Source organism: Lissotriton vulgaris, chromosome 10 (genome assembly GCF_964263255.1).
Source record: "Lissotriton vulgaris chromosome 10, aLisVul1.2, whole genome shotgun sequence".
NCBI lineage: Eukaryota > Metazoa > Chordata > Amphibia > Caudata > Salamandridae > Lissotriton > Lissotriton vulgaris.
The window spans coordinates 664,634,587-664,661,112 of record NC_141698.1 but is presented as its reverse complement, the minus strand read 5'-3'; the positions used below and the strand labels follow the sequence as shown (position 1 = coordinate 664,661,112).

The following is a 26,526-nucleotide window of genomic DNA, read 5'->3' as shown; positions in this document are numbered from 1 at the left end:
GGACTTATTCGCACAATTACTCTACATATGAGTAGAATTTCACATATAATATTTTTGGAAAGTTTAACAAAATATGTAAGAAAACACAGCACAAAAAAAGCATTATAAAAGGAAGTACTACTGAAACAGCCATTGTAAAAATCAATAGGTCTGGCTGTTGTTTTTAAAATAAGTGAAGATATTAATTTTCGTGAATCAGTTTATGTGTAGATATACAAAAAATGAGGTTGAGTGGATGTGAACCACACATCCCCCATACGGCATTTGTGCCAATGAAAGTATTTGTCATATTAGTTATCCTTTCTGAGTTAAAAGAGAAAATTGGTATTCACTTTGGGGCACATGCATCAACATAAGGAATTGCGATTCCTTAACAGTGATTTTTAAGGAATCGCTATTTAAGAATCACAATTTCTTATGTGAGTAGGAATCGCTAAATAAATTGTGATTCCTACACATTCCCTATTGGCAAATCACAAATTGTGATTCGCTAATAGGGAATGCCTTCCCATTCATTCCTATGGGTTTAAAAGCCCATAGGAATGAATGGGAAACCATTTGCAATTTGCAATTACCAAATAGGTAATCGTAAATTGCGCGTGCAATTTCAAGGGTGCTAGGGGGACAAAAGGCCACCATGATGCACCCCCAAAATTGGCAAGTGTGCACACATGGTACTTGGAAGAATGCAATTTTGTGCATTTTTCTAAGGAATTGCAAATTAACATCAACTTGAAGTTGATGCTGATTTGCGATTCCTTAATGCAAAGTCTCATTCTGAGAATGCTTCTTGCATTGCATTTAGGGAATCACAAATTGCGATTCCCTAACTTCGTTCGAAAAATAGGCAATCACAAATTTTGTGATTACCTATTTTGCAAATAGCTTTGGGCTTGATGCATCACACAAGGCTAATTACTGATTGCAATGGGGCTGATTCTGCGAATTGGCCCGTTTGGGACCGGTAATTAGCTTGATACATGTGCCCCTTTGTCCTTCTAGCATTCTTTTCTACTCCTGGCAAGAAATATGCATTTCAAATTACTATAAGGTCCTCTAAGTAACCCAGCACGATGACAGCGTGTACAACGCAGTCATCACATCGCAGTTCTTTTACAAGGCGGTTGTTACAATGACTGCGTTGTTAGAACGAGATGCCATACAATGCAAGTCATTACATTGACTTGCTGTTGATGGTGCTCTAATATAGGGAATAGTATCATTTACTATTCCAACACCTTCCCTACTGTTGCGTAGGCTGGAGTTGGAATAGTAAACTATACTAATCCTAATGTTAGAGTACCATCTATAGCAAGTCGATGTAATGACTTGCGTTGTAATGGCATCACGTTCTAACAACGTGGTCGCTGTAACAACTGCGTTGTGAAGAAACGCGATGTGATAGCATGCATTGTAGCATGCTATATTCAACCCAGCAATGCTTCGACTGCTACAGATAAACAATTTCTAAAGGTTTACTCTACGTTTTTGGAAACAAATGCCTATGGCTCATTAGTAAAACTTAGAAAATGTGAACATTAAAGCAAGACCTGAAAAACCCCCCAACAATGGTTTTAATAATACTGCGGTATACCATTCTTAGCATGGCATGCTCATTGATTCTAAAGTAATTAAAAGTAGAGGCATGCATGAAATTATCTATCAACCCAATAGCAGTCTATTTTATGCATTTTTACATAATATTCATTGAAACATAAAGCCTTTTAGCATATAGACTGTTCCTAAAAACTGATGGATAACATATGCAAAAAAACTGTTCCAAAAACTTGATAAGATAAAGGATACTAATTTTAAAATAATCTGTTATTAGTGTGTTAAATCAAAGCGTTTGCATGGCAGTCCTCAATGGCTGTAAGCAGAATATGTATTGGCAATTCCAGTAGGATTTGCCATTATCATGTGAGTGGCAAGCTATTGAATTAGCCGATGGTTGTTTGTAAGGTTTTGTTAAAACTGTAATAAAACATTACAAATACTGGGGTAAAAGCAAACACACATCATAAGGTATCTCAAAACTGTTCATTGAATTCAGTATTTTCAATCTTGATAGATTAGATAGTTTATATTTTGAATATTTTTCTTGCAAGAAATACTGAACATAATTAAAAAAGTACAAATAAGAACTTAAAGGAAAGTCTTTCCCAAGACCTAACTGACTTTCCACAGGATTCAAAACTGAAACAAACTGAGTTTTTCAGCAGCTCACCTCTCCTCTACTGCCATAAATTTGTCTAGATTTGCCAGGGTCTGGGCTTTCATGCAGCTTGTGGAATGCAAGAGGTAAAACAAAGCCAACCCAAGAAAGTCTGCTGTTTAATCAAACCGCCACAAATATCTCTGTTACAGACAAACTGAGAAAGGGTGGGAAGTAACTCTGAGAGCACAGGGGATGGGAATATATGGCAGAGCAGCACACGGGGAGAGAGAGAAATTAAGCATATGTACTCCCAGGGAGAAAAGGAAAAAGTAGTTCTTTGAAGTGAGTTGTGGAAGGATACAAGTAATTAATCAAAAGAATGGTAAAGAAGCCATGCTCTAGGGAAGTCGCAAACACAAGAAGAGGGAGGAAAGCCAGAGAGCAAGAAGCAAGAAAATGAGAGTGACAAGAAAGCCAACGAATGATAAAAGTGGGCTGACTCAAAGCCCACTCTAGGTTTTTGGATTATGCACATCAGTTCTTTGGCAACAAATAGCTAACATCAATAGGCAAGACTTTAGAAATCAATATATCATTGCTTCTGCTAAGTGACAGTTTCTGGATGCTTTTGTGTGGCAGATGATTGTAGTTACGGTATGTTTACATTTCTCATTGAGTATAACTTTGTTCCCTTTGCTTTAACCAATTTATTTCTCAGAAAAAGTGACTTTGCTCATTCAATATGTAATACTCTTACTGGCTTACTTAATCTAGTTGTACATTTTAACCATTGTTGATTCTTTTCCCCATTGATCCCACGTAAAATGCTTAAAATAACATTTATATAGTCTCTGCTACATGGTACAGTGATGGTGCATGAAAAAACAGAGCAGTGAGAGACTGAAAACACTCAGCTTCAACATATTTCTATTTGTTCTGTGACTAATTGTCTATATCCTCTCGAATGGCTATACAGTCTTAGTAACACTGTATGTATCATGTGTATTTTAGGTGGAAGTAATAATGAAAACACATTTATTAGCAGGTCCATATGGCCTATGAATAACATAAAGTGACAACATTTCTTTAACTATTGAATGACCCTAGCAAACTTTGACTAGCCTATTTTCGCCTAATTTGCTAAGGTGCCAGTGCTTACTATTGATGAGCTCCTCTGTTTTTTTTGTTTCAGGAAAGTAAACAAGTGCTACAGGGGCCGCTCCTGTCCAGTAATTGTTCATTGCAGGCAAGTATGATGCTCACAGGTTCAGGTTTCCCCCTTGGCCAACACAAGTCACGCGCAATGTGCTCCTCCCACTGTCTGCTGCTGTCTGTTTCAATGGCTCCCTTGCCACGGCAAGATCTAGATTTCATTTGTTTCCATCTGGCACACTGGCTTTTCGCTTTCAAAAATTGTTTTACTCTTTATCACTCACAGAAGAGTTTGTCCTCCAGGAGTTAGCTTTATTTACTGCCTACCTGCTGGTTATTAGCTTCACGGGAAGAAATATGGCAATCATAAAGTCCTACTCTGCGACCCCGCCTCACCAACCAAGAGTGCAATATATTTTCATATAGTGATGGTAACATTGTTTCTTTTCCTCGCATCGGTTTTTGCTCACTGAACACTGCATTGTTTTCATTGCCCTTGAAACAAGGTCACCTGCATGGTGTGCTGTAGTTTGATCAGAGCATGGGTCTGAAGGGTTTGTGACTGTACTCAAGGTATGTCTAGTGCAAACCTGTGGGTATGAATAGAGCCAATACATTCATAATACATCCTTGCACAATTGCTGCCCATCTCTACATGTAAATTAGCTCTGCAGGCTTTCCCACCAGTGCTGTCTTACTTGATGGGCTAAAGTCATCAAAGGCTACCTTGCATGGATAGTTATGAAACTGGTTTTGTGAGCTGGTACTGATGAAAGCTGAATAAACTGAACTGTTCATTTGTACATAATGCTTGCCTGAAAAATGTGTGCAGTTGCAATACTACGTGGCATCTCAGTGCCATAGATTGGCAGAAACTTGCCAGTTGCGGGGAGGTGAGTAGCGAGGCAGCTTGAAAAAGCCGGGGACTGATTATTTTCCACAAATCGCAGAAAGGAAATCTGCACCTGAAAAAGCTTCTAGTAAGGCGTAGTACCCTGATAATATTTAGAAATTGATTATTTTAATGTCAAATTATATGCATGCATATTTCATAGATGGACTGAATTATGGAATGTTTGCATTTGTTTTTTTTTTAAATTTAGAATTGTTTATTTAGGGACATACAGCACCTCACTGCCACTTCATAGCACCAGGTGGCTAGAAGCATCACAGTTGTTAGTATAACCACGGGTGTTTCATTTGTCTCCTCCATGGTGTCTTTTCCACAGTGGAATGTTTCTACATATATCCAGCTGCCTGAAATACTCATTTGACTCATGTTTTACCGATCCTGACTAACTTTAATTCTGTATCAGACTCTGCATATTATTTTCAGACCGGTAATTCCTTCATTGCTCTCACTCCAACACACTACACTATTTGAGAGAAGAGGTCCCTTGGATGGACTGCAGTGTGTCTCACCAATGTACACTCACTAACCAATTAGCCATCAATTTACTTGAATATTATAGGATTAAAGCTTGCTTCCACTTTATGAATAAAACTATGCTGACTCAGTACCCTGATCTTGCATCAGTTGATGACTAAACCAAAGGGACTCTGTAGTCCTCTCACTTACTTCAAATTGGGCGATGAGTCAGTGTCCACATTCTACTATGCCTGACAGACGTCTGAGATATCCACTTTAACCATAAGGAGTGGTACAAGCAAAGTGCTTGCAATAGAATACACCACAAACCAGGCCAATATCCTCTGAGCCCAGCCCAGTTATATTCTGCCCACTGCTGCTTCCGCACAGAACTAGATTATGAAACAAAATCGACAATGGCCCTTAAGCAGGCTGTGTTTGCTATGAGCAAATAATTGTTAAAGTTACTCGGGTAGCTGCTGTTGTTGTCTGTGTGACACCTCAATATTATAAGTTTGAATTACAGAAGGCATTCTTATGACTTTAATCCATTAAAGGTTGATAACATTAGTACAATGAGTGGTGATAATAAATCCACTCTTTCTAAGGGTACACATTGCTCATCCAGGCTGAGGCTGAGTAGTGCCAAATGCATATTAAGTTCCTTGGGTTTCAACGTAGATGGTCAGCTGTCAGTTGAAGTTGATCTTTTAGCCCCAAGCTAAGACTGAAGACTGACTGCCCTATTGCTATTTGCGTTCTGCAGTGTCAGATATCAGTTAAACTCTATGGACTTGTTGTACTGCTTAGAGAATTTCCCAGTGACATTTTTTTTATTTGGTTGGCGGTATTTATGTAGCCTGAAGCTAGACCAGAGTCACAGTGTAGTGTTTTGTACTTTAAAGGAGCACATTTAGAGGAATTCATAGGCACAATGCTATTGATTTTCAGTCACACCTTGACATGACCCCTTGCATCTTTGAGGTGTTTTCCATCCCACACATGGAGCCATTCAACACAACCCAGAGACCTGAAGGAGGCATTTTGTAGGTGCTGCAGATCAAGTCCACTTCTTTTGGGATAGAGAGGTTGGTGCTTCAGCACTGAGTAGAGAACTGTGTCTCACCTTCCCAAAAACATTGGGTGAACTAATTAAGGATTGGGCAGTTCCTACGGTGGTAATGTACTAACAGTATGTATGTGCAATTGGTGTCTGGAGATGTTTTACCCCAACAGTAAGGTCCAACTGATGGAATGAATAAAAACAAAATCTTTATTTTGATATATCTCTTCCTTTGGATCCACCTCTGATATTTAAAGCTGGCATGTCTGTACTTCTTGCTAATTAACCTTTTTGAGTCTGGATTTATTAAATCACTATTTTGATAAACCATTTTTAAGTTATTGAATTTTATCATGTGTACTTATAAAGACACACTTGCAGGGAAGAGCTTAAGTAAACTAGGCCAGGATAACAAAACTTTAGGATGAAAAGTTGGAAGTTTGCTCACACACTTAGGTTTAAGCCAGTTATTGGTGCAATTTTCTGATTTACCTGAAAATGCAAATAATTCAAGTTCATTCCCAAGGTCCTGAAATAGCCACAGATTCTAATAATATTCTCTTGCATAAACATTTCTGCATGCATAAATGTAGCAAATCTAAACTTCCACAGGCAGAAGTAAAAAAAAAAGTAAATAATTGGAAGTGCACTTTTAACCTTTATTTCTCTATGGAGAACATATTTGATCCCTTAAACCCCTCCCCTTTCTCACTCCTTACCATGTTGTGAGTGTTTCTCTCTTTCTCATCTTAGATATGGACTTACCCATGCCATTAACCAGAGTTAATTTCTCAGCCCAGGGTCAGATTGTGCCTTGGAAATGTTTGTGAATATCCATATGCTTGCAAATGTGTAGTGTGAATCTACTTTGACAGGTGGAAATTGCACAACATACCGGTTCTGATGGTTCAGTGGAGTAATGCATTCACTGCAGACATGTTTGTTCAGCCTTGTGGTCTCTGGCTTGTTTCCTCACAGGTCCACCCTGCCTTCCATCCTCCTGAAAGTGATAACATGATAGTTGGGCAAAACTAAATAGATCAGCACCAAGACACGTCTTATCTGAAGATGTTCTGTACAAACATGCATGTTATTTACTCAAATGGAAATTTCAACACACTGTCAGAATTTTAAGTTTGAGGAAATCTATTCATTTGTGCAAATTCATTTGATGTATTTTGCACTTTTTTCAGAATCAAAATAAGCTTTATTCGATTTTTGTCATATAAAATCACATAAGCAAACATGACAGATAAAGAAGGAAGACAATTTAAGAAATAACTAAGTCTAGATATAAATATACAATATTTTCAAAAATGAATTTCAACTTGGTTAAAAAATGTAAAAAGATATACAGGCGGCTCAGAAATTATTATACAGGACATACATCACAGGCAATTAAAACCTACTTATTCTCATTAATTAATTGCAGGTCTTAACAGAGAATCAATGTTTATATTTTTTCTGGCTCTGAGAACACTTTTTAAAAAGCTTGCCATAACTCCAATACTGCATATACTGTCTAAAAACTGCAAATACAAAAATGCTGATCGACATTGCCTCCATCCCCATTATCTTAGTAGGGGCAAAATCCACCTCAATCTCTCCTTTCTATAAAAATTGCAGAAAAGAGTCACATGTATCATTGATTGTGGACATACCTTATTGCATGGCCAGCAGCATAATTCTCTCTATCAGTTATGTACTTCTGGTTAACTAATTCATCGATGAAAATTACCAAATCGAAAATGGGTTAAAACATCTTTATCGTATCCACTTAAACTGCATAGTAGATAAGGTTGAATATTGTATGTTATTAAAATCATTTGATGCTGTACCTCTGTTGATTTGTTTACCTCCAGGGCGAATCTATTAGCCTCTAGATGACTCATACATATTTTCTTTAAATCCTTCCTAGAAATAGAATTCATAACGTCAGGGCAGTTATAATAATCAGGGTTCCCGAGATCATACATACATTTGTTATGTATCTCAACCAGGAAATCTTGGTGGCTTGGTCAAGTTTAATTGAATCTTTAATTATTTCTTGGTTTAGGCCTGTGCTACTAGAGGTCCAGATTATGTGCCAAAGTAGCACTAGCTGTGCTTTAATAACATCAGAAATATATGGGATGACTGGCGGGTACTGCTAAAATAAACTTTAAAATGGCATTGTCGACAGATTGTATGGAATGTGAATCATAAAAACCCCATACCCATGCACCAAAGGTAGCAATGCTCACACATTTTGCCTGATAAATCTTAAGAAGTATCTCAGGGAGTCAAGTGTATTTTGCACTTGTAAAACATGACATGAATACCTTTCTGAATAGGGCCATTTACTAACGTATCCGTTTTTACCATTGGCATGCTATGATAGGTTACTGTATATAGGAGTTTTCTGGGGTTCATCAGCATATCCAGGGATAATTACTTTATTGAGCTATTGAGTAAGGATCACAAGCATTGTGGGTATGTTAGTCCAATTATAAGGATGTCTGTGATTGAGCTGCTGTAGTCCTACACATAGATTGGCATATCATGCACATAGATCTATACGTTCTTACCACAGTATTCTCCCAGAATTTCATGTTTTAAATATCACTCTACAAAACATGCCAGAATATTATCTGCCACAACATCATGAAGATGAGTCTATTCTGGAAAATATGGGTTTACTATTTTAACTCCATAAATATGTATATTGACAATATGTACCTTGAAACTATTTGGTTTGTGTGACTAAGCTCACTTGCTAATATACTAAAGCTATCTTCCTCCTATTTCTCCATGTCTTTCAACATAATAAATGCCTTTGCTACACCTCAAAACCACCCCTGAAGAGAAACTGGTGCTACACTAAACATGATGTTCGAAAGTTTTGTAGATGTATACATTTATCACACTCGAAATAAGTTCTGCTATGAATGTATGTAGTTCTTTCTTTGTGTTTCTGAGTGTTCTTCCATAAAATACTTTTGGAATAGTCTAAGCTCATTGTAATGTGGATAAGACACATAGAGAGCCTTTTACCTTTATGAAATCCCTACAATGCAACTATATTCTATTTATATCATGTAGCTGTCACCTACCAGCTGCATAATATAGACTTATAGCCCGCCGTAGAGGGCTATACCGGCTATTATAGGCCCTCTCCAGCGTTAAAGGCCCGAGCCGAAGGCGAGGGCCTTTAACAAGGGAGAGGGACTTTAATAGCGGTATAGCCCATCTACGAAGGGCTATAAGGCTATTAGAACATTCTGTCACTAGAGGACAGAATGTTCTAACAAAAAAACAAAGCCTTTTGGGACCGTGAGGGGATTGGAATCCCCTCAGGTTCCCTGAAGCCTTTGTTCACAGCCAGAGCTGTGAACAAAGAAGCATTGGAATGTTGGAGCTCCAGGCTTATACCAGCCATTATAAGCCCAGAGCAATCCATTGTTTTCAATGGAGCTCCCAACATTCCAATGTTCTAATTACAGTTAAATAATGCTTGTTTTGTCAATCCAAATTTCTCCATGACTTTGCCACCTCCAATTCATCAGCACAGCATTTCCCTCACATGGTTTATCACCAGAATGTTTCAGCAAGTCAGATTAAAAAACACTTTATTTGATCATTTCAGTATTGTGAAGAGAGTGCCAAAAGTATAGTTGTCTTTAGTACATTCTACATGTACACTGTCGTTAACTTACGGAAAGACAGGGTATGTCTTTTTTTTATTTTATTTTTTTATTTTTTTTTAATCCTCATATTGCGGGTTATGCAGAAAGAAAGGTGTTTGGGAGTCCGACAGTATCCGAGCGGTTGTGCCTCCACACTGCCCCTAATCGTCTATCGAGGAGTACAAGGGGTATGTCTCATTCTCGTTCCAATCAGTTTTCTTCCGCACACCTTTATCTTGCTCAATAATTCCTTTGTTTCAGGAGATCTCTGACCCTTAGGAAGTTTGACAGACTTCAAGTCATGCCAGGAATTATTGTTCCGCTTAATCATTGGAATCAAAAAGAAAAAGAAAAGAAAAAAGAAAAAGAGTCAAAGAAACCTCTGACGAGGAGAGATTCTGGCTTATCATCTGGAGGTGATATAATTTTCCAAGATCTCCCAATATTTCATATTTTTGAGTTGTTTCCCTTTTCTATCCAAACTACTAGTTCTTATTACAGCATTTAACCAGTTCTCATGGGTTGGTGGTACTGGTTTTATCCAATTAATACATATCTCTCTATGTGCTAATAGGATCATGACAAACAGTAAGTTTTCTTGATGTTTGTCTAGCTTAATCTGATTTGGTTGAGTAGTATAGTGTATCCCAAAAATAATTAAGATAATACTCACAGTTATCGGTGTTGCCAGTATTGCAGTTAGTGTCATACCAATCTCTTGCCAGTATTGTGTAAGCGAAGAGCAGCCACCAAACATGTGGATATCATCCACTTTTTCCTCGCCGCATTTACTGCACGATTTTACTGCTGATCCTTTAAATTTTGATAATTTTTTGGGTGTCCAGTACGCTCTATGTATAGAGAAGAGATGGTTCCTTTTTAATGCTGCGGGCTTTACACACAGCCAACATTTCTCTACTGATTTTTTCCATATTTGACATAGATCCAAATCTTCGTTAGGTAGGTCTTTCCTCCATATTTTTTGAGAGATAGTAAGATCTTCTTCTCCAGATTCAATTAGTGTCCAATACCATTTTGATACTTCCTTTTTTTAATACCGTTTCATTCATCATTTCTGATTCTAGGTTTTCCGGATCTGATGCTCCCTTCGGAATAGTATTTGCCCAGCTGCTTAATTGGTAGTATTTAAACTTTGAGATTTTTCGATCTGTAATTACTTGCAAATGTTCCCATGATATTAAAGAGTTTCCAGACAGAAGTTGTCCCCATTTTTCAATTCCAGATTGTCTGAGTGGGCTTGATAGAGAGTCCTTTAAGCAGTCTGGGGTGCCTGGTGAGTCCCATATTGGAGCCATACTACTGTAATATGGAATCTTTGTTGCAGCTCTTATTTGATTCCAAATCTTAACGATTTCTTCATCTGTTGGATTTGTATCTTCTTTATATATTGAAGTAAAAAAAATGGAAAATTCTTGCCTTATTGAAACATCATTTGAGCAGATGGCTGATTGATCTTGGGTGTAGATGCTTAGTATATTATTTCTAGTCTGATCTGTTCTCATTTTCCAGGCTAGCAATTTCCCACAACCTTCTCCATATTCATGATTTGCTAGTTTACTGTTCTCCCATTTTTCTTTAACTATATTCTCTAGATAATTTGTCAGGTTCTCTTTTGAGTTGCGATGCTTTTCTTCTAGGTTTTCCCTCAGTTCTTGAGGTATATCACTTTCTAGGTGTAATTCAACTTCTGTAATTTCTATTTCCAGCTTCTTAATATCCTGTTTTTTTGTTTTGTGTTTGTAAGCACCCAAGCTGAGCAGTTTGCCTCTTATTATCGCTTTGTAAGCATCCCACGTTACTCTTTTTGATGTACCAGCTGCGTTATCTTGAAAATATTGTCAGGAGGTTGTTATGAGTTTCTCCACACATTGTTCGTCTCTAAGAATTGTGCGGTCAACTGTCCACCTATTAGCCAGATGTGGTTGAGGAAGTGTTATATTTAGCTGAACTGCAGAGTGGTCCGATAAGTGTGCGGGTAGGTGTTCAATGCTTTTAACATTATCTTGCAGATTTTTGTTTAATAGAAAAATGTATGTCCTAATTTTTTGTTATGGAAGGTATATGGGTAGTTTTTTATACCTTTTAACTTCCACATGTCTTCCAAAATTAAGTATTTTTTGTAGATCCCTAACCATTCCCTCATCTTCGGTAGATTCCATTGTTTTGTTGGAGGGATTCTATCTATTTTAGGATCTTCTATGAGATTGAAATCTCCTCCCATAATAATTGGGGTTGGGAATGTTAGAAGTTCAGAATATAGTTTTTTAAGGGGCTCAGAATCATCCCTATTAGGGCCATAATATCCCACAATTGTGAGAATGCGATCTTCAATTCTGACTTTAGCAATTGCCCATCTACCATTACTATCCACTTTATTAACTTCTGTTTTAGCATTGAGGGATTTCTTTATGATAATTGCCACCCCCTTTATATTGCACTCTTGTGTTGTATGTATGCTTGATCCAATCCAATTCAGATTTTTTGCCAGTTGAGTCCACTCTGCATTTGTTAAATGAGTTTCTTGAAGGATAATGATTTCACTTTCTATTTCCTTCAGATATTCCATAATCCTTCTTCTTCTTGAAGGAGTTCTAAGCCCGTTAACATTCCATGTTAGAATTTTTATTGATTTCTCTTTTACCATCTTAAATTATTGTTTCTATTGAGGCAGCCCTTAACTCCCTTACCGTTCCTTTTATATTCCAGTTTTGAGGATTTTTTTTTCTTTTTTCCCTACTTTGCTCCCCACCCGTGTGTATTTACAAAGTTGCATTTTGCACTTGCGAGTTACTTTGGGTTCCCTCCATGGGGAAGCCTCCCTTTTTCTTCTTTCAGGTGTTATTACACCCGATTTCGTGCTCCGTTTCTCCAGGTATTTCATTCTTTTGATTTTAATGCGTAAGTGCTTCCCAATATTTGTTCTATTATAAATGTTTCTTTGTCTCTGAGAACTTTCCTAGTTCATTCTTGTTTTTAGTGCAACGAGTTTGTTCCTTCAACTCCTGCATTATTGCTTATTCCTTATTTAGTTTGTCGATTTTAATTTGATCTTTTATTAGTTGAATTAGGTTTTCTACCTCTTTTGGCTCCCTTAGGTTGTGCATTTTATTTCGCCACATTATTCTAAGGGAGGCGGGGAATTTTAATTGTACACTTGCTCCGAGAGTTTTCAGCTCCTGCATATACTGCCCCAGCTCCCATTGCCTGTCTTGCGTGGCTTTACAGATATCTGATCGGATACGAAATGACCAGTTGACTTTGTTGAAGTTCCCAATTTTTAGACCCTCACTCAGTATTTTTTCCTTCAGAGAATATGTTCTGAAGTTTACCAAGATTTTCCCCTGAGTTTTCTTCTCTTTACTCTTTCTGAATGGGTCTCTATGGACTCGTTCGATGTCTGCCGCTAAATCACAGTCTTTTGTCCAGGGAAGAAATTCTTCTAGTAGAGATATTACATAGGCCTTAATATCTGCTCCCTCTGAGTTGTCGGGGACATTCAGCACGCGAATATTATTCCTTCTTCCTTGGTTTTCCAAAGATTCTAGTTTCTCCTTGATTGCTTTCTCATTGTCTTTTAACTGTCTTATTTCTCTTTGGTTTGTATCTACTTTTTTGCTTAAGGATCCCAACTCGTTCTCAACCGCTGTGACTCTGACCCCTAAATCATTTCATTTCTGGTCTAAACTTTCTACAGCCTCTTGTATTTTGTTCTGGTTTGTTTCAGAGATTGCAAATTTTTCTCTCATTTCCCCCATTATTTTTTCCATCATTTTATCCAGGCACAGTTCTAGAAAATTTTCTGTCTTGCTTTTGTCTATATATTCCATATGTTCCTGCTCAGGCTCATCTTCTTGGGTCTCTTGATCATTTTCGATTTGTGGTGTGGCACTTGAGCTTGCTTGCGATAGATGTCCTGGTTGTGGTGACAAGTTTAGTAATAAAGATTGTTTCATTGGGGAAATCACACTTGTGATTGGATCTGGAGGAGGCGGCGACTGCATGTTTCCTCCTGTTAGTGTTTCCATGTCTGCAGACTCTTCCACTTCTTTTTCATAGATGGGGCTGACGCTCTGATTGTCTGATGTTAGAGCTAAAAATTGTGTGGGAGCTGTGTCCGCTGTATTTTTTATATCTGTTGCGTCGGTCGTGTTATTTGCTAGACCGTGACTTCCTCCTCTTACTTGTACCACTTGTTGTATTTTAAAGTATGATCTTAATGATGGAGTAATCTTTATTTTCTGATCTTTGTTTTTCCTCGATCCTCTGCTTTTTATACTCTCTGTCAATTCCTCTGAACGTGGGGGATTTTTCACGTTTTTTTTTGTGCTTCTAGGGGTCATACACTTTTTTTTTGTAGGTTGTAGAAGGCTCTGTTTGCTTAGGTTTTGATTCCTGAGGCAATATGCTGATCTCATTACTCCCTCTTCTGATCTCTCTGGTACAGAGAAAAAGGTTCCAGCTCCTTGTATCTTCCTTGTTCTAGATCTTGTGGGCTTTTTCCTTTTTTATTTTTAACGCTATTTTTTTCTCCCAACGTTAGAGTGATGTGATTATTGTGAGTTTTTCCTGGGTTTTGTGATAATAAATCTATATTTTCTTGATTTTCTTGACTTTCTACTTCAGCTTTTCCACCTTTTTCTGTTGCTGTCTCTGTACCTCCCCGTTACTCACTGTGTATGTAACCTTCTTCTTCCACTACTACATTGGGAGAGAGACTTTCACCTCTCTTTTCACTCATCCAGCAGAGAATTATTGACCGTTTTATGTTTGTGACACTTTCACAGTGTCTTCTTCCACACTTTTCTCCTAGTATAATCCTTTGATTGAGGTTTTCAAAAAGAATGGGTGTCCGATTTTCCCAATGCCCCACACAGGAGAGTTCGTAGTTATCGCCTTGTGGTGCTCCCACCAAATGCTTTGCTCTAATTCCTGCCTCCTCTATGTAGTCACTTTCATGCACAGCAGTATTGAGCTCTCTGCCGCTGCCGCCGCCGCCGCCGCTTTTGCCCCGGAAGAGAAAACCGATCCTGAGGAGTTTCCTCCTACCGCTCTGGGCAGCTTCCCGAGCTCTCTCCCACAATCCGCCTGAAGGATCGGCTGCCGGGTCGGCTGCCGGGTCCAGGCTTTGCCGCACCAGAGCCACGACCCACCCCATCATGTGGTTCCGGTGCCTCCTCTCACTTGGTTCAGCCACCCTTCGAGGTGCTGCTCAGTGACCGCCACAGGCGAGGGACACACAACACTGAGCTTGAAATCACACCGCCTCCACCGCTACCGAGTCTGCCCACACCGCTACCCTCGGCTACACAGTACGCATCGGTCAGGTAACGGTAACGGGTTCCGTCCAAATGTTTATTTGTTTCCGATTAATGCGAGCACATAGGGGATTTGCTGCTTTACTAATTACTCCGCTGCAGTACCCAGAGACACATCATGCTTTCCGGCAAGGTTTAACAGTTGAGAAGCATTTTCAGCCCGTTTTTACCTGGAGTCTTTTACGGAGCTCGCGACGAGCGTCTCAGCCGGCCGCCATCTTCCCCCCACGGCCCACAAGACAGGGTATGTCTTGTGAAGCTGGAAAATAATGTATTCGGTAGAAAAAATGTTTTGCAAATTGCCATTACTTACATTATATTAGGATGATTTAAGACACTCACCTAACCCCCAGGACACTGTAAGGCATGGGAGCAGCTTTCTTATACTGTAAAATAAACGATTCATTAAATAAGAATAGTTTTTCATTATATATAGTCTATTTGAGTCATTTTACAACTGGGATTAAATACATGCACATATACTCTAAAACATCTACTAGCTATAATGGATCTGTAAATCAGTTCTGCATTAACTATGGTCTAGAGCAGTGTTCTTTATCTCATACTGAATACAGACAACATTGTTTTGTTTATCATATTTTGTTTATCAAATTTTGTTTACCTTTGGGGTCACCACATGTCTCAAAGTATGTTTAATTCTTAGATAATATTATTCAGCCATTGTTTGCTGTACAGCATTTTGACCCGAAGTATCACCCTGACAATCAATGCAAATAAATAAAACAATATAGTTAATATAGCTGAAATATTTTCATTCAACTTTATTCCTTTTCATATGTACTGCTATACTTTTCTCCCTCAGTCTGAACATTACTCATAAGTGTTACGTCAGTTGTCAAAACAAATATTTTATCTGACTTAAACGTAGTGTAACCAATTTTCTGAGTACATTTCTAATTTCTTATTCTCACACTTTAACATCAATACCAAAATGTCTTTTTTGTTCATTTGTGATTTCATCAGATAAAATTGTATTATATGTATTTATTGTAACTTTTATATTGGGAATACAATCAAAACTGCATTGTAATTAAACAGTAGTGTACTATTTACCATAACTATCACACATTTAAAATCATATAAAACATCAAAAAAGCATTCTAGATAAATTTAAATTTAATACAATTCAAGAGTTTATTTAAACATATTGCTAACATTTTAGCATGCAGAAACAAACACATAAGAATCTTTAAATGTGCACTACAAATGTCTTTACAATGATACAAAGCATAGTTTCAGTAAAACGGCTATAAAATCTGCACAGAGAATATGTAAAAGAAGTGTTAATCCATTTTGTGATTTTATCTAGTGTTTGAACATAACTAATGTGATTCGCACAGACATTCATCATTTGATACTTTTTAAATGTCATTATATATAAGTATGGCAGAGTTATTATTTTGTAAATAACACAATACATTGAGTACAAAGTTTCTAAATGCTTATTGGCTAAATCTGCTTCAGTTTATAAGCATACAATAGAGTGTTATAGCCTGGAATTATACCTACTAGGTGTGAATAAAGCTCCATCAATTAATTGGAACTTTATAGGTATTTCTAAATATGAGATACAAAAAGAAATGTATGCTGAATATGCTTAATATAATCCACTTTAACCGTGTGTTAAAAGAATGAGAGTTTCTAGTGTTTAGTGGAGCCAGATGAAGCACAGTTGAACTAAAACTTTTAATTTCAAACCTCTTAAATCTGAACTTTTAACCAAAGTGTTATCTGAATGTATTTTTTCAATTATATAAGTACATATTTGTGCTGTTTCAGTGCATTTTTGTTATATTTAGACAAACGGGGAAAGTAGTGAGTGGCCAGTTCAACTACCCCAGCTTCTTAGAAAGGCAACATTGGGATACTCTATCCTGGTAGAAAATCTATGGAAAACAAAAGGTTCTCTTATCGGGAATTCTCACTCTTGTTACTGAAATAAGTTACCATACCCACAGATGCTCACTCTTGGCTACAGGAGGCCGTAAGTGGGGCTAGGTTCGAAATTCCAGTTTAAGAAATTGTCTTTGTGAATATGAGAAGTTGTCAGGTACTCTGTCAGGACTAGTGCAGCTAGAAAGGTTTTCCTCTTCCTGATTTGATCAACTTGGTAACTATCTATGGCCCTAAGCAATGCATCACATCTCTAATGCAGAGGTTCAGCCTTAACTAATTATCTTACATGAGATCAGAAGTCTTCCTTAAGCCTAGTATATTTTCTCGAAAGGGAGATGTTTTCTTGGTGGTATTCCAAATCATCCAAAGGTACTGATTGGGATGTGGTTCTCTGTGGGTCAGGTTACTTGGCTAGATAAGGGTTTTTTATGAGAGGATCCCTCTTACTGTTTCTTAGACAAAATGATCTCCCTAACCCATGATTAGAATTGGCCAGAGGACAATTGGATTGAAATGGTGATACCAAAACTTGAACCTTCGAACCTGAAGCAGAACAAATGACTTTGAAAGGAAGCAAGCAAAAGGGTATTTCTCTCAGTGTAACCCAGCTCAGTCATCGAACTGTTATGCATCCTGTGCAACCTTATATCAGCTACAAAGTGTTCTGTTGGGTAATGCAGTTGCTCAGTATGAACAAGAATTGATCTAACGAAGATACAGAACATTCCTTTAGTTAAAGTAGCAGGAAAGCTACAGTAGCTCACAAGCTACTGGTTGGAGACCCCTGTGTACTATAATCTATACTTAGCACTCATTTAAAATATTTAGGGCCTGATTACAATGCAGTCAGAAATTACTCTGACCATCGGTCAGAGCCTTTCTGACCGCATCGTAATATGCCAGTCGTATTCCTTTCAGACCGCCTCATTATGATGGAGGCGGTCAGAAGGAATCCGAATGGTCATTCCGACCGGCTCAGAGAGCCCGCCAGTCAGAATGTGACCAGGAATCCCAAGGGTGGCTCTTTCCATCCCTGGAATTACGCTCATGTTTCGGCAACTTTCCGTGCCGGTCTTTCCAACACAGAAAGACTGTTGGAACTCGATTTTGGGGGCCCTATTGGGTGCATGGTCCTCCAGTTAGAGGCCAAGTGCTCCACTGTTGATCCCTGCACCGTGGCTGCCACGGAGTGCAGGGATGAACTGCACCTCCTATTTTACAATGGGAGCATGCATTCTGACCAGAATACATGCTTCCATTGTAAAGTATAGGAATACGACTGAACAGTGTTTGGTTGCATCCTAATTAGTCAGTCGAGACCGCCGACCGGGTGTCGGTTGGTCCCTTGACCGAGACAATGTCGGGTGGCGGAAACTCTGCCCGGCATTGTAATCCGCCCCTTAATTTAAATCAACACACCATACTCAATAGTTATTCAATTTATAGTCATATTTTTAAAATAATCATTCCTTTTGTTTATGACTGTCATACATGCGAAAAACATAACAAACATAAAGACGTGACTTAGTGAATCAAGTTACATACGGTGCCACAGTTTTATAAGTATAAACAAATGTCCATCCTTTTAAAACAATTGGTTCAACAAATACCTTTTATCTCCATTAGTTTCAATTTAAGGATGATGTGACAAAGGTCATAGACTGATCATAATATCGTCGGCATTTCAACACCAGGTGTATGTACTAATAAGTGTACAATGAACATCACCTACTCTTAAAACATGAAAAGAAAACTTTTCATTTTTCTTTTTGAAACGCATCCCATTTTCCTTCAAGGCAAATGGGTGACAATAAAAAAAAAATATGTTGCTTTAATAAAAATATTAAAAAACCATCACAGACAAGGTGATCATCTTACTCCAGCAGCTCGCCATCCCTGGGATTTTTGCAATTCCCAATAGGTTTCAAACCAAGACCTACTTCATGAATAATAATGTGGTAGGTTTATTTTTGACCCACTGGGAATCGTACACTGTGTTAAACACACATTTGTACGTTTGTGTTTGCGATTACCAAATAGTAAATCGCAAAACTTCGTTATTTGGTAATCACAAACTGTTCCCTATGTACATCTGGCTGTAAATCCCAATCCTTGTGTCTTCAGGTTGCTTATGCTCTACAACAATCTGCCTTTCTTTCATTTAAATGTAGTTTATTCTTATTCTAACCTAACCATAGTGGCACAAAATTCGAAGACACAGATACCGTAAATGCTACCTTAACAGCGTTTTAGTTCATTTATAGACTGATTTGCTTTTCATTGTGAGCAGAATGCCCTGTCTTAACCCAAAGAAATTATTATATGTCTGCAATAAATGTTGTCTCAAATAGTCTGGTATGGCTGATCCAGTCTTGTACACCAGAGAATGTATCCCAGACTACAGCAATATAAGACATAAAATTCAGACTCTTTATTGCGTTTTCATTGGGAAAAATATATAATTTTCTCTGTTCATGATTTCCGAAGGGGTATGTATTGGACCTGGCCCTTTCTGCAGGTTCACCTCAGATTTTGCCTTCCTATGCTCTCCTGTGCTGAGCCCTTTTTGTTGGCTTTTAGGACTCTGTGCACTTTTTCCCAGCTGATCCAGTGGTAAAGTTCTTGTGCTGTCTCCATAAGAACATCTCCCATAGAGTAACACTGGGTTGCCTTATTACACTTAAGTGCTAACTTCAGTTTGGGAACAGACAGATAAACGCTGTTACACTCAAATGACTTGTAATTTTAAATCTTCTTTAATGGAAGAGTCTGATTTTAAGTTACTATTCTGAAGATTCCACTTTTATAAAGTTGCTATTTATCTCCCTAACTCAAATGTGCCTTTGTGCCAGTGTCCAGGGTCACGCGACTTCTATCCTGTTTGGCTAGGTATTGATTCCAGATATTGAGGGAAAGGAGGTCTATGTGTGGAGGTAGAGGGTCTTACAGGATGGCTGGGAAAGATTACACTTCAAACAGCCCTGCTTGCAGCACACACACAAAGGAACCTGACACCAGGCTGACTGTTGGCAAAATAGACAGTCAAAGTTCAAAGTTCAAAATTAGCTTTATTCGATTTGTTTGGTAAAATCATAAAAGCATACAGATACATTTTATACAACAAGTTTAAAAAGTTATCCCCAACGAAACTTTTATAGACAGTCTGCAGCCCTGACCAGGGGAAGTGAAAATAATGTACCAGAACCAGGTTTGGGGGAAATCCAGGCATTTCCCCACTATAACGGCTAGCACCAAGCATAAAGGTGGCACCTCCCGACCAACTCATCAGAACGCTCCTTGGTCTGTGGACGATTTAGATGAAGAACTGTCCTGCTCTTTGAAGAAGGAAGATTGGATCTGCTTGCCTTAATCCCCGACTCCCCAGAAGTGACTCCAAGCTTCAGTTGGCAGATCTCCTGTTCGAGTAAAATGGACACAACAAGCTTCCAGAATCCTCCCTGCAACTGCCCAGCTGACTAGCACCAACTGGACCTGCCTGGATCAGGCTGAGACCTGCTGCTGCTTTCTGTTGGAGTGAGTCCCGATCCCCAAGAGGTGCTTCCAGCTCCTACACTCGTGGCTGACCTCAAGCTATTATTATTATATGAAATTTATAGCGCGCACAGCTTACCCGGGGGCATCCCGGCGCGAACAGACCAAAGGAGGAGCTCAGTCTAATCACTACTGTGGGAACAAATAGGTCTTGAGAAGTTTCCTAAACAGTAGGATCTTGGGCTCTGAGCTGTACTCATCATGAAGAAAAGGTGAAGGTACAGAGGTTTTGGGCTCTTCGTGACCGGAATGTGACCTCTTCACATCAATAATCAACCGTCCATGACGACCGCCAAAAGGAAGCTTTAGCTGGATCTGTTCTTCATGCCCACAGTAAATGTCTGCGACGAACACCGACATGGGATCTGAACTTTGCTCTGACATCGACAGCCCATGATGTCCACCAATGCAAGGCTTCAGTCATGGCCATATCTTCTTGACACAACAGTGACCATCCACGATGCCCAACCTGCTCCTCGAGCCAACAATGACCTCCCCCTGGCCCATGCAGCGAGAACAGCAGCTTCTCATCCGGACTTGAAAAAGTAACTCTTTAGTGGAATGAACCTGGCCCCTTTAGATGACCTGTTTTCCATTGGGGTGGCCTGGACTCTAGTGCATCATGAGCAGATAACCGCTAGTGGCGCTTTGTGCTTTTAGGTGCTATTTTCCCCTACAATTTTAAAAAGATCATATTTTCTGCTGTACTGATTAGATTTTTGTTGCTTTGGTGTCATCTTATTATTTACTCAATTTTTCCAGATTGGTTTTGTCTTGTGTTGTGTTTTCAATTTTTTACTGTTTGAGTACTGCCTAAATACCTTACACATAGCCTCTGAATTAAGCCTGGCGTTTTGTGCCACAGTACCAGAGAGATAAGCATAGGTTAATTTGGTGACATTTGTATTTCACCTGACACCCCTCTCAGCTAATACCCAATTTTCTTAGTGTATGGATGATTCCCAGAGTTTGAAACAAGAGTTCTTGGCCATGTCATTTATCATTGTGGGGTGTGGTTTGAACCATTGTCTTAACATTCAGAGACAGATAAGAATTAAAGATTAAGTTGGTTGCTGTGGTCTGGGTTCTACTGGTGTAATCCAATTAGAAAATAGCTGTATATTTATAATAAGTGAAAACCAAGGTGGTGAACCAGGAGTGTTAAACACAGTAACATGTACCAAAAAGAATGTAAAGAGAGAAGATCACTGGCTTTCAAGTGTTAGAAAATGGATTTGAAGGTGAACTATAGCTTAACAGTAGGTAGCAAAAAATGCTAACTAATATAAGTATGTCGCCTAACATGCAGGTGAGACATTTTTCATGGTTTAATGTTTGGTGGCTTGTGTAATATCTAAAGATATAAGGTACAGGGAAGGTCATGGTAAACCCCCATGTGGGGGCCTGTTGTTAGGCATAATGAAACAGAGTATGATCCTATTCCGAGTAAGAAACCTACTTGAAAAAGTTCAAATAAAATTGTGAGATTTGATAATTGTGTGGATTTGCTCTGTGACATCCCCTTCCAGGTTATATTTACATAGCATAAAAGGGGCGGCTCTTGGCGGCTTATTAAATGCAATCAGAGTATTCAAAATCTGAAAACTCATAAACATTGACAGCGACAAGGATCCACAAAGGAGTCTATACAATGGCTAGAGTTTGCTAACAGGTGGAATTGAGAGCATAGCGGGTATACACGCCTAGATAAGGAGCAGCTGCTAATGTGTGGTCAGTGAGATGACTGGAAAAAGACATTATAGAAAAGGAGAGGTATCCTAGCAGTGGTGTCTGCAGTGCAAGACCTTCCCTATTGTATACTCCCTCTTTATGGAAATAGTATACATGTTTGCAAATATAAAACTGCTGAAGGAATAGATGATTTAGAGAGAGCCTTTAGAACCCAGAACAATTCAGTTTGGGTAGTAACAGCATGAACGATGCATGGAGTATGATATCACTGTTTCATATGTCAAACTTGGAGGTGATAAGCTGTAATTGCACTCCTGTATAAGAATTTGTCAGTGGAGTGATAAGAGGCAGCATTATGTTAGGCTTGCATGGTCGTACAGTGCCCAAGAGCATATCAGATACATTAGTGCTCGAGGCTCAATTACTCGGGATCCCCAATCCTCATTCCTGAAGAAGTGCTTGTCCTGTTTCAATGTGCACCTACACTCTGACGCATCCCACACAAGTGAGAATATGATTTCCATCCACTGGCATTTTGCATGGTAATGCCAGCGGCCTCATGTTTAATAGAGTTAGTACCCACTAACCCTCTTCCCCTTCTCTGCAAAGTCGTGAGTTGGAGTGTGCAAACTTCCTTAACCCCTTCGCCGTGGGGCTAATTCCCCCGCGGTGCGGGGGGGAGGGGGGCCGCGCTCGGCGCCGCAGTGCTGATGACGAGCCCAGGCTCGTCATGCAGCACGGTGCTCGTGTGCTCATGACGAGCCTGGGCTCGTCATGAACCCGCCCGCGCTATGGAGCGCTCAGCACAGCAGGGGAATTAGCCCCGCGTGTGAGCGTTCCACGGCTCATGACGAGCCCAGGCTCGTCATGAGCACACGAGCACCGTGCTGCATGACGAGCCTGGGCTCGTCATCAGCACTGAAGGGGTTAAGGAGTGGAGCAGGAGCCGTGGGCTTCTAGAGGATCAGAGGAGCCAACCTACTGTTCTGTAAAACCCTTCAAGGGGTACAAAATATAAGGCTGCATGTGCATCAATGTGCAAGGATTCCTTTATTGCCATTTGGGACGCAAGTAAAATGCATAGCACCAAATACAATAAATAACCATATTAAAATACATTTAAAAAAAGTCTCCGGCAGAGATACAGAAAGAGATAAATAGAGACAACAAATCTTAGTCAAGCTGTCCATATACTGAGCAAGGAATCTTATATCTAAAACTGCAACTAAAATGTGCAAAAAGAACAATAGCAGGAAATGTACATGTGCAATCTCCCCCCTCCCCATAATAAAGCGCTCACGTGTTTAACAGGATGTTGAATACAATTTGCTACTGCCAGGCAAATAAAAACAGATGGAAGCAATTTCGAATATAACAAGGCAGCTCTACACTGTCTAAACTTAGCAGGTCTCAAAATAGGTTTCAGAAAACAACCGTTTACCAGGAAGGTTATAAAATCTTCAATAGAACATAAAATACAACGTAAACTGAGGCGATCTAGAATCACAAGGACTTCTATTCGAAAATGCCATGAGTCTGAGCTTCAGATTTTCCGACATTCAGGCTGGCATGTCATGTTTAAACTACATTATAGGACAAGCAGGGTGCATGAGAGGGGTCTAAGGGGCAGTGGAAAGGGAGAGGAATGCGGATTGATAAGAGTACCAAGAGAGAAAACACATTATTTTGTAAAATACCCAATATTTGTGAAATCGGACTAACATCTCACAATACCCAAATGAAAGCACCTGTACCCAACTATTTTTCAGAAAAAAACATTTATTGGGGGGTTTAACACCCCAAACACCCCCGAAGCTACGCCACTGCTTATAAACAGTATGAGTTAGAAACTCTATAGGCTCAACACTCTGGCAGCAGAACGAAGCTCGACCCTACATTTGGCCCAGACATATACCCTCTCATTGTTGCCCCCTGAACCGATTTCTCAGGTGTGTATGCAAAAACACTCCAACAAAGGACTGCACTTAGAGTATACGAAGCCTGGTTGAATGAAACGTATGGGATCGAAAGCACCGACTGGAGTCATATTCAAGCTGGAGAGACGCACTCAATGGCGAGGGCCTGCTGATGTGACGATATGATGCGTGAAGATATTATCAAGATGAAACAGCAATATGGCTGTTTTCCTTCTTTGGCCAGAAGCCTTACCAGCTTAACAGGCCTGATCATTTCTTCTTATGTGTGGAAAGAAATGTTCACTCAAGGTTCACTGGATTGTCAAAGAATCTGGATCATACCAGATCATAAATTTCTGACGCGGAGGAAGCAATAGGGAGTATTTGGTGATGATAATGCCTAGTAGAAAATTGGCCAGGTGTGGGCAAACGTACAAATTTGGAAGATTCTTGAACAACAAATTCTAAAGATTTTATTTCTGGTTTAATAGCTGCTACCAGATATTATTACATGCTGTGAGCACTGCTTTCATACCCTAAAAATGCCTTTAAATTCGTCAACCACCAACAGCTGTGGCGTTGAGCTCTCCTCAATATACATTTGTCAAAGTATACATTTCAGTTAGGATTTTTATCACTAGATCCTCGTTTGAGTATTGTGAAACACCGCTGCTCCCGGTGCCCACTTGTGAATGGCATTAGTGAACATTGTAGATGTGTAATTGAGATATTTGCCTATGTACCTGCTATGCACCCTCACCTGTGGCTCATGGTCCATAACTGGGTATACGGGCAATTATTGTTTGATAAAAGCCTTGCAGATCATTCATTAGTGCATGTCCTGGGTGTTCAAACAGTAAGGCTCTTGAGTTAATCACTGCCATTCCAAGCACATGAAGGGCCTGATTCACAAAGCCATTTGCATCTGTAAATTTAACCAACGCTGCTTAATAAAAGCACACATTTGGATCTATCTGTGCATACACTTAATTAGGATTGTTTCCAGGAGTAGTCTTGTATAACGTTAAGAATTTTAAAAAAGTCAATCTGCACCCAGGTGATGGAATAAAGCTGGTGCTTATTTTTTTTTTTAATTCAAAAATTGGGAACTGAGCCCTAAATTCAAAAGGCATAGTACTGTTTTTTAAAGTTCTGCTCGCTCCCTTCTAACAGCATACATTTTAAACACTTACTGCCTATTATGGGAAACTATAAAACATAAAGAGTGCTATCATTCACATTGTGCCGTGCCTCCTATTTTGTTCAATAAATCCGCTAGAGTACTTCCGTTGGGTTGCTATGTGTATATGTGTTTTTTAATTCAACCAAGTACACTAGTATTGAACGCAGATGGCCACTAGGCGATGGCCTTGTTCGCCTATATGTTTGGAATAACACCTCGGGTTTTGTTTAAGAAGAATTATATGTTCACATGGAGCTCCTAACGCTATTTTAGTCTCTAGCCATTAGTTTTAAATCTTTGGCTTATTACTTAATCGGATACCCAAATATACATAAAGTGGCTTTATTTGTGCGATTTAGAAGTTTGTTTCTACATTTGCGAATTACAAAATTTGCTGTAGTTTAAAATGTTTTTCCTGACACAAAGGTGCATTATCTTCGGCTAAGGAGAATGAACCGAGCAGCACAATAGTTAATCCCACATGAACAGCTTGCGCTGATTTAAAGCCGCTGCAGGCCCCTTATCCCTTTTCTCTTTTCATGAGCTGTCCTCTCTCTTTTTCGCTTCTTTTGTCATGCTTTTTCTTTCTCTCAATACATCAAATAACAGCACATCGCCACAGCTGTATTGTTGTTTCCGAATAGAGGAATGCTGATGGATTTCGTCTTTTTCTTTTGTGTTGACAGTGATGGCGCAGGAAGAAGCGGGACCTACATCCTGATAGACATGGTTCTTAATAAAATGGCAAAAGGTGAGTTATGTTACTCTTGACTACCAAAATTATGGTTGTGTAATTAAAATATACGAGAAAAAGTACCCTGGCGTACATTAGAAGGATGTTGCCAGTCACAGAGGATTTCTATGACCATATTGAGAAACGAGGCTGAAAGACAACTTCCTATATAAGGTCTTAGAAATCCGAGGTGACCTTCAACATTCTTAAAATGTATGTCAGAGCGTATTTTGTTTACTATAATTCATGGTCCCAACATTGCCCTTCCTGCAAACAACTTGAATATTTGCTGTCTTTCTCTTTCATTATGAAAGAGGAAATATGGTTAAGGACATGAGGAGTAAAAGTGGAGTGTTATGTGAAATTAAGCACATAAAAAAACATTTACTAATTTGTTGGCAGGATATTAGAATCAGACTAATGTTTGCCATATTAAAAAGTGCTGATGCCCAGAATGTGCACACAAAGGTGGAGATTCAGTTTTTTTCCTATTGCGACCTTTAGTGTGCAAAAACAGACTTGAATAGCTCTTTTCTGCTCTTCACTGTTTGTTTCAGAAAAAATACGAATCAATGATTTTATTCACAAAAATGAGGTGCAAAATTTGCTACCACTTTTGCAAATTAAATGTTAGCACATCTTGGCTCATGATTCTTTTGTGTGTGTGAGTGTTTTTGAAGTCATTGCTATGTGTGTTTCATGTACTGGCCTTTTTTTCCCATGGTTACCGTTCTTCATCTCTTTGGTCTGAATAGATGTAACAACCTTGAACACCAATTTACAGTGAATA

The 26,526-nt window shown here is 39.0% G+C and overlaps 1 protein-coding gene across 2 annotated transcripts in view; it reads left to right on the top strand.

The window, feature by feature from the left end:
• The window catches only part of PTPRN2 (protein tyrosine phosphatase receptor type N2), a 2,289,968-nt gene that overhangs the window by 2,215,779 nt on the left and 47,663 nt on the right, over positions 1–26,526 (top strand). For both annotated transcript variants that reach the window (XM_086941498.1, XM_086941499.1), the window contains 2 exons: positions 3,351–3,404; positions 25,690–25,754. Coding sequence is in view for 1 of the 2 variants with exons in the window: in XM_086941499.1 (XP_086797625.1) it covers positions 3,351–3,404; positions 25,690–25,754 (119 nt within the window). In the remaining variant the exon portion in view is untranslated. The remainder of the gene's footprint in view (positions 1–3,350; positions 3,405–25,689; positions 25,755–26,526) is intronic.